The sequence below is a fragment of the Cucurbita pepo genome, chromosome 13 (genome assembly GCF_057944985.1).
Source record: "Cucurbita pepo subsp. pepo isolate OVF chromosome 13, ASM5794498v1, whole genome shotgun sequence".
Lineage (NCBI taxonomy): Eukaryota > Viridiplantae > Streptophyta > Magnoliopsida > Cucurbitales > Cucurbitaceae > Cucurbita > Cucurbita pepo.
The window spans coordinates 1,801,015-1,820,604 of record NC_141810.1 but is presented as its reverse complement, the minus strand read 5'-3'; the positions used below and the strand labels follow the sequence as shown (position 1 = coordinate 1,820,604).

The 19,590-nt window shown below is 35.6% G+C and overlaps 3 protein-coding genes across 3 annotated transcripts; 2 read left to right on the top strand and 1 right to left on the bottom strand.

The window, feature by feature from the left end:
* Positions 1 to 343: 343 nt before the first annotated feature.
* Positions 344 to 2,718, top strand: LOC111808455 (putative E3 ubiquitin-protein ligase RHA4A). The gene is made up of 3 exons (XM_023694439.2): positions 344 to 592; positions 805 to 893; positions 2,087 to 2,718. The coding sequence occupies exons 1-3, from the start codon at positions 344 to 346 to the stop codon at positions 2,400 to 2,402; spliced, it is 654 nt and encodes a 217-aa protein (XP_023550207.2). The 3' UTR covers positions 2,403 to 2,718.
* A 52-nt stretch (positions 2,719 to 2,770) lies between these two features.
* Positions 2,771 to 8,729, bottom strand: LOC111808453 (auxin response factor 9). The gene is made up of 15 exons (XM_023694435.2): positions 8,567 to 8,729; positions 8,265 to 8,373; positions 8,057 to 8,172; positions 7,711 to 7,806; positions 7,353 to 7,409; positions 7,095 to 7,247; positions 6,891 to 6,975; positions 6,615 to 6,705; positions 5,118 to 5,282; positions 4,928 to 5,041; positions 4,761 to 4,833; positions 4,532 to 4,676; positions 3,749 to 4,392; positions 3,448 to 3,635; positions 2,771 to 3,356 (listed from the first exon to the last, which is right to left on the bottom strand). Exons 2-15 carry the CDS (start codon positions 8,314 to 8,316, stop codon positions 3,221 to 3,223), a joined length of 2,115 nt encoding a protein of 704 aa, XP_023550203.2. The 5' UTR covers positions 8,317 to 8,373; positions 8,567 to 8,729; the 3' UTR covers positions 2,771 to 3,220.
* Positions 8,730 to 16,147: 7,418 nt separating this feature from the next.
* LOC111808454 (DCD domain-containing protein NRP-B) lies at positions 16,148 to 19,199 on the top strand. The gene is made up of 4 exons (XM_023694437.2): positions 16,148 to 16,488; positions 17,055 to 17,893; positions 18,021 to 18,104; positions 18,865 to 19,199. Exons 1-4 carry the CDS (start codon positions 16,263 to 16,265, stop codon positions 19,015 to 19,017), a joined length of 1,302 nt encoding a protein of 433 aa, XP_023550205.2. The 5' UTR covers positions 16,148 to 16,262; the 3' UTR covers positions 19,018 to 19,199.
* The last annotated feature ends 391 nt before the right edge of the window (positions 19,200 to 19,590 follow it).

The following is a 19,590-nucleotide window of genomic DNA, read 5'->3' as shown; positions in this document are numbered from 1 at the left end:
TTATGGAAGGAAGCTTTTGGAAGATTCAAACATGGGGGCCTCAGTGCTTGGTGAAAACAGAGCCCTCTGCTCTGCTATTAACTCAGTGGAGGGTTGTGGCCATGTCCCATCATCAAAAAGAACCCTCCAAATGGCCTTAATTTGCTTATATTTTCTTGACAAAGTGACATTATTTTAACAAAATCCCCTCCTTTTCTGACCTTAAATTCAAACAAGCTTCTCTATTCTCTCTCTTTCTTTGTATAAGCAAAGACAGAAGCTCTCTTTCTTTCTTTCTTTCTTTGTTTCTGATTTGGCTCGAGTTTTTGGGTTTGATCTTTTATAAGTTTATTGCTTTGCTTTGATGGGTCAGCCTCAAACTCCAGCCCCTCCTCATCTTTATCCTCAAGCACTTCAACTTAAGCTTTATCAGGCCTTCATATTCTCCATTCCCATCCTCTTCTCCATTATTCTCTTCCTTCTTTTCTACCTGTTTTATCTCAAGAGAAGGGCTTCCTCTCTCTCTTCTTCTTCTTCTTCTTCTTCTTCTTCTTCTTCTTTTCCCCCAATACTTCCAACTACTTCCAATACACTCACTCTCTATGTTACCACTGTAAGCAAAACTCCTCTGTTTCTTCATCTTCCTAGTTTGCTGTCTTTTCTTATTCTGGGTGTTTCCATTTCTGTAATTTACTTTTGGGGTCAGAGAATCTAAGGAAGATTTGAAGCTTTAGCATTCATCTGTTTTCCTTTTTTGGAAGTGGGTGTTTGATTTGCAGTGATTTTGTGCCATTTTTCTTCATCTCACTGATCTTAATTGTACAGGCTTGTCAAGTGGATTTGAAGGCTGATAATCCCGTAGACAAACTTCCTAAGATCCTATTCAATGAAGAGCTAAGGACCAGAGATTCTCTGTAAGTGTCATCATTTCTGATCGTCTGGCCCTCTGAGTTTCTTTACTGAATTTACAAAAGCTACCACAAAGATAACAGGAATGGAATACTTTTTTCTTCTTTTTATTCGTTAAAGTATTCAGGATAGAAATCAATAGGTGCACTTTAGTAAGTTAAGTAAAGGACGAGAGCAAATTCTAGATTATATCAGCCGGGTAGGCTGGATTGGGATTCTAAAAAAATCTTCTATGAATTCTTCTATGCAAGAGACGTACTCAGGTGGTTTAGTGATGTCTCCAACAGTTTTACTCGATCTCCGATCTCTAGATCGAATAATTTATGTATCGAGATATCTCTACGACTCATTAGAATAGAAACTAATGTGTTAGAGAGAGATAAAAGGGGACAAAAATACAGAACAGTCAAGAGATAGAGATGAAAGGTTTAGTGACTGAAATAGGGAGCACACATAACATAACAAACAATGATAAAGCTAAATGCTAAACAGATTTTTTTTTCAATTTCTGTTGATTTTTTTAGATTACTGTTCTTTGAAGGATTGGAATCTCTTATGACATCCTCTCTTTAATTTCTCAAAAGTGGGTTTAAACTTTTTGGTTCTATAAGTTACTTTTGTTTTTGTCTTCTTTTGTTTGAAAGGAGTTATTTGTAGAACCTTAGGCCGACAAAATTGATATTGAAGATGAAGGGCATGTTTGGTTCTTTTTTGTACAGAGTAATTATGTTTCAATATTCTTTTATTACTTTAGTAAATTAATAAATAGTTTGTAATTTAAATCCTAGTTTTAAGCACTCCTACGAGGATGGCATTGTTTGTTTGTATCTTTTAAACCTTTATTTCTCTTCACAAGGATTGAACTTTTTGTTTATAGAACTAAATTTCTCAAATAGATATTATAAAGGCCAACATGAATAGAAATTATATAATTATTGAACTAAAAGCATAAATCTAGAGTTAGAACATCGTTTCAACAAATGTATAGTATAAAAATTAGAACTTTCGAACTTAAGAAAAGTGCATGTCATTACCGTGGAGTATAGTTGAGGTTGGCCCCTTCTTGCAATTAAATGTCTCCAATTTGGGGGGAGAGATTGATATTTGAAGTCAACCTTATATTGCCCTAAGGATGTGTGGGGTTGAAAATGAGCACTGAAACAAAGAAAAAGTAATGATTTTCTTATCCATTTAACAGGTGTTGCGTCTGCCTAGGAGAATTCGAGATAAAAGAGGAATTGTTGCAAGTCCCATCATGTAAACATGTGTTTCATATTGACTGCATAAATCACTGGCTCACCTCCAACTCAACTTGTCCTCTCTGTAGATGCTCAGTCATCCCAACAACCAGGTGTTTTGATCTGCCGGTTGTGGTGTCTCCCCCACCCCCGCCACCGGCTGGCTCATCGGAGCTTCCCCCAACTTCCAACCAGACTGCAGAGATGAGATCATATTCACTCCTACATCCGCAGCTGCAACAACAACAGGAAGGATCAAGTCAGAGTATATGCTAAATGTATTGATCCAACACTGCAAGGTTGAAATGGACTAATAGCTCAAAAGAGTAACTCCCATGGAGTGACAACCAGTTGTCCTCCATATTCATACACAAACATATATATATTAACAAGCTTTTTGCAACCTCCCACTGTAACTGATAGCAGCTAGCCAGGCATTGTGATCTTCAGACAGCCAAAACAGTCCTGTTAGAGATCAGAATGTAAAGAGCTATTACTTGAACATTGCCAACTAGAACACTTCCTGTCTCCCCTCTTCATTGCATTAACCACTGAATATGGAAAGTACGGAAATAAAGGGTTCTATTGTTGAGTTTGTGGGGCATATGGCTTAAACATCTCATGCAGGTAACTTAAAACACGAGTTATACTTGAACGAAAGAGGATTTGCATTTGAATGCGTTCAAATTCTTGAAACTTGTGCATCAAATAATGCTTCCAGTCTTCTGCCTAGTTGAATAAAATGATCGAAGTGCAGAAAATACATATATTTACATTGATCAGGAAAGAAAGAAGAAGGCTCACACAAACTCATCCCCTTCCCAGAAACCAAACGCCACTGATAAAATGCATTATTACACCGAACATCCAGTCGAACTCCTTCGGCAACTACTGAGACTTTCATGTTATAAATCCAGTTTGGCTTGTAATTGACTCTAAAAAACGTACCGTCACATAAACAGCCCTTCATTTGCCCTGGCTTTCAATTTCATATTTTATTATCGACCTAGAACCAAAACAAGCTCTAACAAAACAAACAAACAAGGGAAAGACATCGGAAGTGGAGTTTAAATGATAAAAATTAAGTTCCCATCTCAAACTGCAGGGGAGTCGGGGATTATGGCAGCCCCTTCGACTTCTATTGACGTCAGCTGCTTGCTTCCTGAGCTCATCTTTTTCACTTGCTCCCTAGAGCATATAAAAATTCTTCTCACCATGTTACAAAATTCTCTGCGAAAGATGGAAAACAAAGGAATAAGTGGAAGCAAGGACTATGAGAAGAATCATGTAGATTGAACCAGTAGTATCTAATTGTACTCACTCCCATGGGTCGTCTCCAACAAGCATCATATCCCCTTCATTGTCAGTATATACAATCTCCCACTTATCACGAGCACACAGCTGACCCCTAACATCAAACATCTTCTCAAGCTCATCTATTAGTTGGTCATAGCCTTCTAAGATGGTTAAATCCACTGCCCTACCCACGGCCATCCCATGCATGTGAACCTTTCGACACAATTGGACATCAAACAAAAGTAAAAAAAAAATAATTCCCTACTTAGTTCTTGAACACAAAATTCTTTACAACTAAATTGAGTGAACAAATTTAACTTCTGCACCTTGGTGCGGCTTCTAGTGTTAGCTGAGCTACTTTGATTGCTTTGAGTCTCCTTCAGAGATGCTTGTAATGGTTCTGATTTTCTTTCTACAGAGACCTCCAAGTTGTCAGATTTTGGATCGGACTGAGCTACTGACAAGGTACTGCTGCGCCCATCGGTGTCACTAGACACACTGCTTGGTTGATAAGATGCTTTCTCAGCAGGAAGTTTAGCCAAATGATTGAGATCAATACCAAACAATCTACAACTAGCTACTGTTTCGCCTTTCCTCCCATTTTCAGTGGAATCAAGTATTTGTTCATCACTTAACTTAACCAAATGAGAGGTTGAAGGTCCTGACAGAAAAGACCAACCACAGCCAGGGACAGTTTTATAATCCTGGGCCATGTCATTTACTGGGTGTTTATGACTATTGGATTGGGTAGAAGATAACCAGGTCCCATCAGCCTGTGTTCTTGATACACATGTCCTGTTGCTGATAGCATCTGTCTCTCTGTGGTGACACAATTCATTATTTTCACCTTTTCTGCTTTCAGCTGCATTACTGGACTGTTTACCATCATGTGACTCTGCCAATCCAGAATCCCAAAGTGCTGCTGCCAATCCAGAATCCCAAAGTGCTGGCTTAGGCAAATCAGCACCATCTACAGTTCAATTAGAAACCAAGAATAAAATAGAAGCTGGAATACAAATTGGACCGACTGATCCAGTGACTTGCACATATGTCTATAAGGAAAAGAGACCAGATAAAAGACAACAGAGAGCAGAAAGAAACCGTCACACCATGAGCTGGAGTTGATTGTCGAGGCCTTTTGTTTTTTGAAATCGGTTGAGATAGACCTGTGACTGCTGAAGACGTGAGTGGTTCTATATCCCAAGGTGATACCCTGTCGGGTCTTAGAATAGATGTTTGTTCATCCCATTGAACCTGGAAACAATTAAATTAAGTAAATAATTCAAAAGGGATTTTAAAATGAAATTCCCGGTGGGAATTGGGTTCACAGCAGCTCACTCTTAGTGATCTCCAACTTGAATTAGGCCAATGAGGTGAAATATCTGTAGCTCCAATAATAGTTCCTGAAAACCTAATAAGTCAAAAAGAAGAAAAAAAAAAAACATCAAGAGATAAAACTCAAAACATCTCGAACATTCTAGTAATTTTATTATTTATTTCACTACCTTCTCTCCGGAGAATCCTCTCCCTCAAAACTCATGTTGAATCTCATGCCAACAGAAAATTTGTTATTGACTGCTTCCAAGTATTTATTCAGACTTATTATGAACTGACAAGTCCTGATTTAAAGGAGAAAAAGATTTCAGTCCGCTTCAATGAGTATATAATTGACTTCAGAATTAAAATCCTGAGTACCTAGGTTTATAATAGACTACAAAGCGGGTTTGAGTTGTAACAGCATGAGACGCAGTTGCTAGCACTCCTAGGTGCATGCTCTGACTTGATATCACAGATGATGGCATGCTGCTCTGCTGTCGAGCACGGCGCCTCACCCCAACATGCAACTCTCCATTGTCTCCCCTATTCAAGCAACTCTCACATAAATTAAAGCTTGTAAAACCAGAGAAATTAAACATAGATTATAGTTCACATGATGATACATTAGGTTTTAAAGGTCTAATAAAAATACAGTTACCATAACCTACGAGTTAAGTAATTATGCAACTCCAGTATCAAGTCATGTTCGTAACTAGCTTAAGTTGGCAATCTATGTTTTCGTAAAACTCTTGCAACATTTGAATGTTTAATCCTTGGGGATGGCTTGCAGAGGGCTCGAGAATAATGGTAAAAAATCAATCACTGTGCTGCATTCTCATAATCACACCAGATACTGCTTGCTGCTGTTCTTTGTTTAGTGAAAGCAGGATCTGACTCAAGCAAAAATATCACTGCTAAATAAGTCATACCCGTGAACATCTTCATTGTTAGCAGATGTGTTTGCTCATGCATGCGGCCTTGGAGGATCTTCGTTCAAACAAACAACAGTTCACGAGATCAAACAATACATGTGTGCTTCACATATTACGTCTTTTTGGTTAAATTACAACTTTAGCTCATGAACATACAAATTAGTGTCAAATAGGTCCATGAACTTTCAATCTGTGTCTAACAAGTTTTTGAACTTTAAAAATTATCTAAGCTCCTAAAATTTCGATTTTTTTGTCTAACAAGTCTTTGAGCTTTCAATTTTGTCTATTAGAACCTTGACCTTTTCAACATTTCTTAATATTCACGAACTTTCTAGATATAAATTGAAAGATGATTAACGTCATATTAGACACAAAGATCAATTTTATTCTCGAAAGGTTCATTAATTTTAAAAAAAGTTGAACATATCAGCAACTTTTAAGACACAAAATTCAAAGTTTAAGGACCTATTAGGCACAAACATGAAAGTTAAAGAACTAAACTTGTAATTAAACAATTTTTTTCTATCACTAAAGAGTCCATAGCATACAATATTACGAAGAGAAAACCGCAATCATTAGCATACAATATTAAGCTTAAGGTAATTTGTAGTTGCAATGTAGGTTGGAAACTTGAGTAACAGTCGAGGCATTTTGAGTATGTTGAGCAGTCTAAAAATCCAAACCCCGTAACTTCATATAGTAGATTTATGCTAGACTAGGTCCTTTAGTTTTTTCCCAGTGAGGCTTAGGTTTTCCACATAACATTGCTTTGTTAACCCTATCTCTTTCTGTCTCTCTGTCTGTTCATGTGCCTCAAAGTTATGTATTTGATTAAAGTTCAAAACCTCTCTGTCCATGTTTGAAGTTAACACAGTCTGATTCTCGCACATAAAAATGCAATGGACAGGGTGGATGAGAAAGAGACGATAGATAAAACTGTTACCTCAAGAATACAAAGGAATCCCCAGCAGATAATCTCTTAGAAGTAACAAATGTACTCCACCCAGTTGTTAACAGATGCCTCCGTGGCTGACCTGATCATGTAATAAAGAAAATTTTATTGGCAAAGCAGACGGGATAACCAAACTTTCACCCGGCTCATAAAAGGGGATCGCTTAATGCAATAAGCCAAATAACATATGATTGAGCAAATTACATAGATCAATGATTAAAGAAAAATCTCTGTATAAGATTTATAAATGATTAGATAATGCATTACCTCTGAAAATATGCTTGAATCGCCACTCGTATCCATGAAGATCCTTGGCTACCAGATCCTGAGTTGGGGTAGCCTGAGTCATGTCCTGGAAAAAAATTCAGAATGGAAATTAAGAAGACTGAAACTGAGCGAGAGAGAGAGAGAGAGAGAGAGAGAGAGAGAGCAAAAACATCTCTTGTAGGAGGAATAAAAAGCAAGTCTCACCAAAGGAGGTAGGCACTCAGTAGCATGTTTTCGGAGGACAGAAAACCCACCATGAGTGCTGGTATCAGAAGCAGTTAAAACCTTGCAGAACGAATGAACAACTGGTCTTGCTGGTTCAGGACGACATGGATCTAGACTGTTAGGCTCATTTTGCTGCAGATATACACCAGAAATGAAACCGGTTGTCATGCAGAAAAACAATTTCCAATTTGACAGACCAAATTTTCATCAATAATCAAAATTTGGAACAACTCTTACATTTGATTCCGGCATCAAAGTTATTTGTGCATAAACCTCATCCGATTCATGATCTGCCTACAAGTACGGAGGAAAATAATAAATAAGAACACAATACTTTATTCACTAACTGATACATGAAGTTGAATGTTAAAAAATGTGAAGCATGCGAAAGTGAATGAACCAATACCAATACTTGAAATCTTAAAAAGGTACAACAAAGCTTAGCAGGTCAGATATTCTGGGAAGGGACAAAAAATGAAGAACGAAATAAGAAGGATTTAAGGTGCACTTCTGCCTAGATTCCCCAATCTCAGCACAAAACTTAAAATGAATAAGCAGAAATAACAAAGCAACTTAAGATGATAAAAAGTAGTACCAGCAGCTCAATATGAATTACACGACAGAGAATCTTCGAGGAAAGATTACACAGAGGAATTCTCTTATTCAGCTCCAGATTCGTCGATGCCTCTAACTACAATCCAGAAGAAATGTTATAATCCCAATTCAAAACCACGCATACTGCATAATGATTCAGAAATTGAAATACAACAGACAGATTACAATATTCAACGCCCATAAATCAACCAACATGCTAACTTCTATCTTCCCCATGAATCACGCTTTTCGGAAACAAATTCCAAGGAATCAAACACAAAACAAGAACCGATCTGAAACAAAAACAAAAAAAGAAGGAAAAAAGAACAGAAAAACATTAGACAGACTTGTTCCATATGCCCCTGAGGGAAATAGAAGACTCTCTCATCAACGCGAGGTACATCAACCAGTGGACCTGCACAAGCTCTCCATAGCTCCGTGTACAGATCATTTCTTCCACTACCTATCAAGAAACCACTGATCTTAAACACAGAGCAAAACACCGACATATTTCCCCAACAAGAACCAAAAAAATCCAAGATTAAGCAAATTTACCTTGAGTCGAAACACAAGATTGCGTATACGAATCTCCTCCATTGCAAGCCATCGTCAAGCTCCCAAGTGAAACAGCAACCAAAAATCAATGCAACTCAAAACAACGCCCCTGAAAACACTCACGATCAGAACCAATCATGAGCCACAAACCAAACACTCACTCCAATTCCGTCCTCCAGAGTAAGAGATATAAAGAGATTCAGCGACAAAGACCTCCGACGTCTCCCATTTCCCCAACAAATAGTCAAAGACTCAAAACAAAAGAACAGCAACTACAACGAAATTAAACCATCAAAACAAACCTGAAACTCCTCCGTCACGGCACCAGTGATAGAAACCGCTCGAAAATCAACCGCCGATTCTCTCTGTCGCTCGTCGGGGGAGAAAAACGCCGTCACAAAAAAGAAAAAAAGAAAAAAAGGAATCGCGAAACGGCTTGGCGCGCGTCCTATTATACGGGAACTAGCTCTGCAGCTGCCCGAACTGTGAACCTGCAGTGGTCTCTAAACTCAACCATGGTTCGATTGTAACCGTAGACGATGATTAACATGACGACGTGAGAGACGGAAAGAAGTGGGGAAGAGAAGAAAGAAAGACGGAGAAATGAGAAACTAACGACGTTAGATGACTGGGTAAATAGTACGGCATCGGCATGCGTGTTGTTTGGGTAACGGAAGACATAAGGTGTTAGCGGCGTCACCGTTAAGTAACGTCCCTTTCGTTGTCTGCTTCGTAGCAGGCAACATGGTTGGCTCGAGTTAACCAGGCAGAATATTTTATGATTTTTTATTTTTTATTTTTTATTTTTTATTTTTAGGTACAGATATTCCATTTCGGGGTTAGGACCTTATATCATTGCAACGCTGACCTGGATAATACTCTTTTTTTTCTTTTTCTTTTTCTTTTTCTTTTTTAAAAATTGTGCATGCACGTTTTTAACCATTTTAAAATTAAATTAGAGTAACGAGCTTCTCGAACCCTCCTAAGAAAATTTTTGAATTAATTAAAAAAATTGACGGGTCAGTATAACTTTATCCATACAATTGACGGATCAGTATATACGTCTGCGTTTATGTGAGATTCCACGTCGATTATAGAAGAAAAAGAAAATATTATTTAAAACACCAAAATTTAAGAAATTAGGGACGATTAGATGTTTTATCTAAATTAATATTAATATTAATATGGAAAAAATTTGATGGAAAGTTAGTGGTGTGTTGGATGGCTGACGTAAAGCTGACGTGGCAACCTTTATTGTCTTTTCTTTCCCATTAGACCCAAATACGAGACAGTTGGTCGGTCCTGATCATTCCACGTCAGCAGCTTTTTCATAAAATGTTTTAATTAAATAAAAATAAATATTTAATTTAAAGTAAAATTTATAATTTAATTTAAATATTAAAAAATAACCATTTCTTTTTTAAAATATTATATAAATAATTGTTAAATTTTTTAGTGCGTTGAGACTGACCATTTAAAGTAATGTTTTTAGGGAAAATATTTTTAAAACAATAAAATCATTTTTTTTATTATTGCCAAAGTCATTATCAAACTCACATTAAATGGACAATTTTTAATGACTTTATTAAAGCTATTAAAAACAAATAAATAGGGGTTAGTTAAAGATACAAGCAAGCTAGAAATTTAATTGGAAACTATAAATCTAAATTATTATTTTTAGTTTTCATATTTTAAATTTCTATTTGTTTTTTTTTTTATTTTTTTCACTCTCCACCTCTTAAAAACATTTAAATTTTTAATTAATTCTTTAATTTTAAAACCTTACCTTAAAATTTGAAAATATTTTAATTAAATAATATTTATAAGTTAAAAAAATAATAATTTAGATTTATAATTTAATTAAATTATACGAAGTTTCAATTTTATACGTGAAGTTTAAAATTTTATTTAAAAAAATACCACTTAAAATTTGAAATTTGTCCGAAAATTATATTTTTTATTTAAAATAAAAGATGAAAATTGACCTAATAGCTGATGCATAAATATTAGAAGTCCTATTTAATATTATTGAAAACAATATAAACGATTAAATTTGTTGAAGAAATTTTATAATGAGCAACCTCCTGTAGATGTTCATATGGTGCAAAGCATGCTAAAATGACTCATGTTGGTGTGGCACGGGAATATCAAGGCACACAGGTGTCAAATTCTGATCTGAATTCTAGACATGGAGCATTTCAGGAGGGATACATGAATGAATCGATATACTTGTTATCTATATCAACATGAGGCTAAAGTTCTTCAAACACGGTTTCACATCTCATTTCATCATCATGGTTCTCGACAATATGATTTTCATACTTTTATATCGATTTGAGACTTCACCGAAATAAGTTTAAATCCTTCGTTGGGTCAAACACAAGCTTATAACACTTTATTGGAGTTTACTAGGTGCTGTAGGCATTTACCGTGCCATAATAATTCTTATTGAACTCTACCGGCCTACTTCGATGCCTATTGGGCTTCTATCGACTTAACGATCACCTATAGGACTTTACTCGCCATTATAACGCTTATCAAGATAACTCGAGCAAGTATCATACCAACCGAGAAGTATCAAGTTCTCCTAATGCTTAGTGAATCGACCCGTGAGTTAACTTCATGATCGAGCATTCAAGTACTATCAAAGCATATACCGAGTCATTTAAAGCACACTTGTGACACTCGACATTGTCCTTGGAATCTCATTTTCAAAGTAAGACACTCAAAACATTTGTTTTGGAACGCTCGTCCATGCCACGACACATGCATATATCATCAAGTGACTCACTTGGCCACGAGACTCAACGTCATATCTCCCCCAAGAGTACATTCTAAAGCATACTTAATTAGACACCCACCCACGTCAAAATGGCAAGGAGTCATACACCAAGGTGGAATGTCTATTCAATGTTCGATCAACGTCAAGTTTGGTGAGTTTACATCTCGTAGTCATATGAACTTAACTCAAAATTAAAAAACAAGACTCTAGTTTTCATGGTTATGGCTCGGGCCCCATCTAACCTCCCATTAAGTTTGTCCCTAACATCCCTAATGATACTGTTGCTTTTGTTCTTACTTACATCTTAGCTCGATAATCTTATACACTCTTATTAGTGTATTGAATGATGCATCGTACTCCTCGGTTGTATCATGACATTTACATGACTCAAAGACCAACCCTAACGTGTTACCATCACTTTCTCGGTTTCGTACCTGTTTTTCTCTCTCCCATATGAATATATTATCATGTGAATAATGGGTTTAGGCTTGTTGGAAACGAAAAGGAAAGTGTGTTATTATTTTGTAAGCAAATCCTCACGCGGAGACCAATTTGGTTGGTTGGTTGGTTGGTAGGTATGCCCTCTTTCTTTGTTCTTATTTGGATTCATTAATCTCCACAAACCTTTCTTCTTTTAGGACCACAACCATTTCTCTTCCTTTTTCCACCTTTTTCTTCCCTAACCAAACATATTTAAACCTTAAAATATGTTTTATTTCACGTTCACATCATTCCAAAACCCGACCAAATCAGCTTATCCAATCCAAACTACCTTAAAATATGTTTCATTCGAAAGTCAGATTAAGTTAAAAAACAATAATTGATCGAGTTCAAAAGCATCCTACTTCTAAGATTATTATGAATAATAAGAATATTTAATCTTTGTAACTAATGTCAGAGTTCTGACATGTAAATGTTTGATGTTTGAATTTTAGTTTATTATAGTTATTAATGCAACATGTACAGTAGATAAAAAACCGACAACTCAACCTAACCCAACATGAAAATAGATAGTTGGGTTGGGTTACGAGCTTTATTCTGGTTGTTTAGGTCACCGACGCTACTTGTACACACCCCTAACTTAACTGAAGCGACCGTAAAATCCATGTGATTGGAATAGTGGGTTTTATAATATTATATTATAAAGTTGTGGTGAGTGGGATTTTGGTCCCAATTCTAAAAGTAAATAATGTTAGGGAAAATTATTGGTGGCCCAAACAAAAAATTCTATGTGCTAATTTTTGTTTAAAAAAATAATATTTTATATAAAGTAGAGAGATTTCAGACCGATAGATATCTAATTATACCATAAGAAATTATTAACGACCACCACATTTAATAACTTTCTTATAATAAATTATAGTTATTAATATTTAATTAAAATACACGTATTTAAAATAATATATAATTTAAGTTATAAAGTACCCTTTTATAATTTAAAAATTAATTTTCAACTTTTAATGTATTTATTTGACCATATATATTTTAATTAATTGATTGGATGAATTATTTAGATTTAATTTTTACTTAAAAAGAAAAAAGAAAACGTACGACCCATTAAGCTTTTTTTTTTTAACAAATAAATAAATTCAATTGGAAAAAAATTATTATCTAGGTGGCAGCTGTTTGATGTCATGTGATTGGGAATAAAAAATATTAAATCTATATATTTATTTATTGGGATAAATAATTAAAATCAATAGATTTTTTTAAAAATAAATTGAACTTTAATTCAATTATCAATAATGGATAATCATTCAATAATCTTAAAGAATTAATTAAAAGTTTGCACATGCCTCCACAGGGAATGAACGTTATTTATATTATCCATTCTGTAGAGTAATAATAAACTATAGTTTATATAATATATATATATATTTCATTAATAAAAGAGGATTTAAATATTTTATTTATCATAAAACATACCGAATTAAAGAGAAAAATAATTATTTAAACTATATAATAAAATATATATGTCTTAATTAGTTAAAGATAGTTCTATTCGCTTTTTCTTATTAATTTAAGAAAATATGGAAAAATTAACGAGCCCATTGGGCCAGGAGTTGGACATAAGCCCAACTGTTTGGTTTTTTTTTTTTTTCGTCAACTTCGAGCTCGATATGTCCTCCATTTGTTGTAGCGAGTACAAGCTTTTAGAAACCGCTCTCACCAAAATCTTTGTCTCCTTCATCTTTGGCATTAACGTTGCTTTCATCCATCATATGATCGCTGACACGATCGGCAAAGTCGTCTACAACTAGTTCATTAAATTAATCGACGTTCCTTTCTAATGGTGTTCATATAATGTGATATCTCACATCGGTTGGAGAGCATAATGGAACATTCTTTATAAGGGCATGGAAATCTCTCTATAGCAAACCCGTTTTAAAAACCTTGAGGTGAAACCCAAAAGGAAAAGTCTAAAGAGGACAATATCTGATAACATTGGGCTTGGATTCAATCTGTTACACATGGTATCAGAGTCAGACAATGAGCAATGTGCCAGCGAGGATTTGAATTCCGATGGAGGTGGACATAAGGCAGTGTGCCAGCAAAGATGTTGGGCTCCAAAGGGGGGTGGATTGTGAGATCTGGGGAGGAGAACGAAACATTTTTTATAAAGATCTGAAAACTTTTTACTAACAGACGCGTTTTATAAACCATGAGAGGAAGCGTAAAACGGAAAACCTAAACAAGATAATATATCTATCAGCTGATGGTCTTTTGGGCTTGGGCTATTACATATAACTTGAGAACCCGACCAACCTGGATTACCCAACTCATTACCATAAAAGTTGGGCTAAATTTTGAGAACCCGACCAACCTAGATTACCCAACTCATGCCATAAAAGTTCGGCTTGAGAACCCGACCAACCTGAAATTTTAATCTCGACACAATAAGTTACAAAAAAAAAAAAAAAAAAAAAAAAAATCAAGCTTTCTTGTCCTCATTGTTAAGGTTAATTAAGTAAATTCATAATTATTGATATTTTATAAAAATATAAAATTGAAAATAGTATAAAACGGAGTACATAATAGTGTACCTCAGTCCCGCCCAAAGTTCCATCAAGTCTTCTCCTCGTTACGCCACATAAACACGCATTTGAAAAGTATTCAGTCAACACCCAATACTTATACGCCACGTTTACAAATCACTGTCACAGACATGACAGTCAAGTCAGTTGAAAAATCTCCTTCCAAGACTTAGCTCCTAAGCAAATTTTATTTCACGGCGGTGCACTCTTTCCAGGATGCTACATGTAATTAAAATTTTAATATTTTATTATATGGTCCCGAAATTTTTAAATCCGTTAAATAATAAATATAATTAAATATTTGGAAATTGAAGGTCCTAGAAGACTAAATATACATATTTATGGGCTAAACTTGTAATTTATGTAAAATTTCGAGAAAAATCTTGAAAGGAAAAAGCTCAAAGAGGACAATATCTAGTGAATTTAGACTGTTATAAATAGTATCATAGCAAAATACTGGGTCGTAGGGGACGAATTGTGAGATCTCACATTGATTGGAAAGTGAAACGTATCCTTTCTTATAAGGAGGTGGAAACATCTCCCTGACTTGCGTGTTTTAAAAACTGTGAGGCTGACGACCATATGTAACGGACTGAAACAGACAATATCGACGATTCACACGATTTTACGTGATATGAACTAAATCATTAAGATTAAACTATATAAATTAAATTGTACTGGATCGATGATTTGAATACTAAGTCAACATTTCTAGAGGTAGGGATGAAAAATATTTTTTTAGTCTAATTTATTAGTCAAATTATACTTTCAATCTCTGTACATAATCATTTTATTAATAAATATTAAAGTCCCGTAACATTGTGGACTTACTTAGATTTTTTCGAGCGAATTTCAAAACTTTTAAAATATTAAGGACTAAATGGCAATAACACATTGAAACTATTAATAGTATTAAATGTAATTGAAAACTGTACCATCTTGAAGGTTCAATATGTATTATTTTAAAAAGAAGAAAAAAATTAATGACGAGACTTTGAATTAGTTAATTTAATATTTTTTTTATAATATATATCTCTTATTTACTTGAGTGTGACGTAAATCATATTTTTTTTTATACCATAGGAGATAAATTTAAATCAGCCCGAGCTAGTAAGGGTAATTTTGTAATTTAACATTTTTTTTTTTTTACATAAAGTTTATAATTAAAGAATTAACAAATAAAGAAATAAATCAAGGAGTGGATGTGTCACGCTCCCCATAAAAAACGCGTTTTTTCTGCCGTCATTCACATCAGCATTCAAGCATTAGTTCAACAAACATAAATAAAAATTCAACCTATTTAATTAATTGATCTCACAAATTAAAAAAATAAATTAATTAATTAACTCGAGCGGTTGTCGGTATTAGAAATGTGTTCAGTTCTTTGATAATCGGTGACCAACTTTTTAGATTTGCCTCAAATATTTCCTTAAACTTTCAAAACTTTCAAATATATTTGTTTCTATATTTAAATTTTTAAAAACAAGAATTGAAAGTCACTGTGTCATGTCCCAGATTAGTTGGGGAGGAGAACAAATTACCATTCTCAAGTGTGTGGAAACCTTCCCCTCTGTGTTTTAGAAAAAGCCCAAAGAGAACAATATCTGATAACGGTGGATTTGGGTCGTTACACATTACTTATACCAACAGGGTGCACATTCATTTTCAGTAACTCAATCATAAAAACTTCATGGTTAAGCATACATACGCATTTCAAAATCTTGATGGGAAACCCGACAATATTTGTTAGTGGTGGGTTTGAGTTGTTACAAATGGTAATCCGAACCAGACACCAAATGGTGTGCCAGTGAGGACGCTGGCCCCTAAAGAAGGTGAATTGCGAGATCCAAGAGAACGGAATATAAGGGTGTGGAAACTTCCTCTTAGTAGACACGTTTTAAAATAATGGGTCAAAATGGACAATATCGACTAGCAATGGACATTCTTGACTATGTCGTAAAGAAATAAAGAAATATCTAGGAAATTTCCGGGGCATCCTCCATTTGGAGGAAATTTCCCTTTTGCCCTCCTCTTTCCCTTATTTATCACTCCATTTCTCCACCAACTCTCTCTCCTCAAACACCCACTCTCTCCCTTTCTCTCTCTTATAATTCCCGAATTACCCCTGTGTTTAGTTTTTGTTCTTTGTTTTCGGCGATTCCGAGGTGAAGAAATCCGGTTATGGATCAAAATTACAGCAGCAACCAGCAGTCTTTCTGGCAATTCAGCGACCAGCTTCGTCTCCAGACCGCCAGCCTTGCCAATTTGTCCACCAATGATTCCATTTGGAGCAACTCCTTTGTCTCTCGCAACAACCATAACTCGTTCGATGTTCGAGTTGGAGCCGAGCTCGGTTCTTCCAACTCTACTTCCAAGCTCGCCTCCAACCCTAACACCTTTACTAACGGTAATAATTTTGCTTAAGTTGATGAGTTATGATAAATTTAATTCACTCCAATATGTGATTTGAATTCTTATGACCCGATCAATAACGTCAACAAACTACCTAACCCAATTCATAAGAGTTGAGTTGGGTTAGATTTTTTTCGTTTTAATTGGGTCGAAATTTTGGTATGATTTGAAACTGTTTTTTCGTCTATGAACCCACGAACCCTAAATTTTAGGTTTATAACCGATGTTAATGATGTTAGACGAACACGACTTTGCACAATGGTATGGTAATGTCCACTTTGAGTATAAGCTCTCGTGAATGTTTGATATTTGATTTTAGATATTAATGTAATATGTATCGGACGACCTAACCTAAACTCGAAAATAAAAGGGTTGGGTTGAATTGAGTTGTGAATCCTGTTTTCAGGGTCACCGACCCGTGTACATCTCTATATACTATCATGTATGTATTCGATCGACAAAACAAATAATAATTTGTAATAAATACTAATAATAATAATTATTATTATTTTTGTTCCTTTAATTAATATTTTGCTTTCTAATTTTATGGTGTCATATCAGACGGCTGGAACAGTTTCAAGACATTCGGGTCGGATCTTCTAAGTGGCAACACGAACCCGAAGCCAGTCGGGTCGGGTAATAACCTCAAGAACCCGGTGAACGATTACGAAATGTGGAACAGTTTCAAGGCAGGAACCGGGTCGGATCTTATCGGCAGTAGCCTGAACTCGAAACAGCTCGGGTCGGGCAACACCAACGTCAACGATCTAGTGAACGACTTCGGAACGTGGAACAGTTTCAAGCCAGGACTCGGGTCAAATCTTCTGAACCCGAACCCGAACCCGATCGGGTCGGGTACAAGTAACAAGGATCCAATAAACGAATACGGGTTATGGAGCGGTTTAAAGCCGAAAACCGCCAGCGATTACAACGGATTCAACGACGGGTGGAAAATCAACAACGGAACAACGGTGAAAAACCAAAACCCTAAGGAGATCGGAATTAACAACGGCGGAGGGAATTACAGCAAGGGATTGTACTACAAATTGGGGACACCGGCGAACGGCAACGGGAATTTGAATTGGAAGAACTACAGAAGCGGCGGGGAGGAGGCGGAGCATGGCGGAGGGAAAGGGGGAAAGAAGGGGAATAAAGGGAAAAACGAAAACGGAACGGTGGAGAAGAGGTTCAAGACGCTGCCGGCGGCGGAGGCGCTGCCGAGGAACGAGAGAATCGGGGGGTATGTATTCGTGTGCAATAACGAGACGATGGCGGAGAATTTGAAACGGCAGCTGTTTGGGCTGCCGCCGCGGTATAGGGATTCGGTTAGGGCAATAACGCCGGGGCTGCCGCTTTTTCTGTACAACTACTCTACGCACCAACTCCACGGCGTTTTCGAGGTCCCGATTTTTTTTTTTTTTTTAAATTTTTATTTTCATTTTTCTGCTTAAAATTTGGGGGGAAAAATAGATTATTTTCATAATAATTAATTAATTAATTAATAAAGTAATAATTAAATGATTTCAGGCCGTAAGCTTTGGAGGGACAAATATTGATCCGACGGCTTGGGAGGACAAGAAATGTCCCGGAGAATCCCGTTTCCCTGCTCAGGTATATACTTCTTTTTTTATGTGTGAATTTATTGTTCAAAATTAGAAAAATATAGTTTTGAGACGAAGGGTAGTATAGTAATTTTGAAATAATATGGAAGGGTGGTATAGTAATTTTGAAATAATTGAATGAAAATTAGAATTTGAAACGAGGTAATTGGAAGAATTCTAATTGGAGTAGTTTTGAGAGGTTTATAAAAGGTGAAGGGTAGTTTGGTAATTCTATTTGGAGTAGTTTTGAAAGGTTTATAAAAGGTGAAGGGTAGTATGGTAATTCTATTTCGAGTAGTTTTGAAATGTTTATAAAAGATGAAGGGTAGTATGGTAATTTTATTTCGAGTAGTTTTGAAATGTTTATAAAAGATGAAGGGTAGTATGGTAATTCTATTTCGAGTAGTTTTGAAAGGTTTATAAAAGATGAAGGGTAGTATAGTAATTTTGAAATGAATTTAATTTTTAAGAAATTAGATAGATGAGTAAATTTAAAATGTAATTGCAAGTAAGTATTGACAAATTCAAAATTAAATGCGATATTACAAAATATAAACTTCAAAATGTTTGAAAAATGTTGCTATTGCACGATATATTCGTTAGAATATTGATTAAGTTTGGACATCGAACATAGCCATATAGTTTCAAGTAACTACCACACGTTTTTACCGTGATTCTATTTTTAAAGGGTAGTTTTGAAACGTTTATAAAATTTGAATTCAGGGGTAATATAGTAATTTTGACGAGTAAATATGAAACATGGTGTGCAGGTGAGAGTGATAAGAAGGGAAATATGTGAGCCATTGGAGGAGGACTCGTTCAGGCCAATTCTTCACCACTACGACGGCCCAAAATTCCGGCTTGAGCTCAGCGTTCCGGAGGCCATCTCTCTTCTTGATGTTCTTTCCCACCAAAATTCTTAATCTCTCTCTCTCTAGAAGCTTAGAATAAATATATTTATGTACATAATTATACTCCTAAAGTTTTTTTTTTAATATATTTATTTATAATATGATATGATATATGTAACGTTTTTGTCTACTATAAATATTACTGTTTCAAATCTTATATGAATTAATAAAAATATGTTTAATCATGACTGAAATGATTGGCCATAAAAATGGAGTTCAAACTTCATCTTCTTCAAACAGGGCAATGGATCAAACCATTCTCATTACAGGCTCCGCCGCACCCCTGCCGCCTCGCTCCGGTCTCCACCGCAGACACCGGTCCGGTTCGACCCATTGCAAATCTAGAAATATGTTTTCTTTTACCGATTTGAGCCGGTCTGGGCCACCAGTTCTTGGCTCGGTCCGGGTTTCGTCGGCGGAGGGCGGGCTTGAGGTCTTCAAGGGCCGTGGATTAACTTACTCGCCGGCGGCTGGTTCAATTTTTTGTGTGATTAAGTGGCATATGAATGGACACGTGGATTCAGTGGGTGCTTGCCACGTCAGTTTTTTTTTTTTTTTTTGGGTCAATATTGATTTAGTCTTATT

Bases quoted from the DNA above. Each gene is read 5' to 3' on its own strand.
- LOC111808454 (XM_023694437.2), top strand. From the start codon at position 16,263: ATGGATCAAAATTACAGCAGCAACCAGCAGTCTTTCTGGCAATTCAGC. The intron at 16,489-17,054 runs GTAATAATTTTG...GTGTCATATCAG, and splicing joins CCCTAACACCTTTACTAACG to ACGGCTGGAACAGTTTCAAG. The intron at 17,894-18,020 runs GTCCCGATTTTT...AAATGATTTCAG, and splicing joins AACTCCACGGCGTTTTCGAG to GCCGTAAGCTTTGGAGGGAC.
- LOC111808453 (XM_023694435.2), bottom strand. From the start codon at position 8,316: ATGGCTTGCAATGGAGGAGATTCGTATACGCAATCTTGTGTTTCGACT. The intron at 5,042-5,117 runs GTACTCAGGATT...CCTTTAAATCAG, and splicing joins GTAGTCTATTATAAACCTAG to GACTTGTCAGTTCATAATAA. The intron at 4,834-4,927 runs GTAGTGAAATAA...TTGACTTATTAG, and splicing joins GAGGATTCTCCGGAGAGAAG to GTTTTCAGGAACTATTATTG.
- LOC111808455 (XM_023694439.2), top strand. From the start codon at position 344: ATGGGTCAGCCTCAAACTCCAGCCCCTCCTCATCTTTATCCTCAAGCA. The intron at 593-804 runs GTAAGCAAAACT...TTAATTGTACAG, and splicing joins TCACTCTCTATGTTACCACT to GCTTGTCAAGTGGATTTGAA. The intron at 894-2,086 runs GTAAGTGTCATC...TCCATTTAACAG, and splicing joins CTAAGGACCAGAGATTCTCT to GTGTTGCGTCTGCCTAGGAG.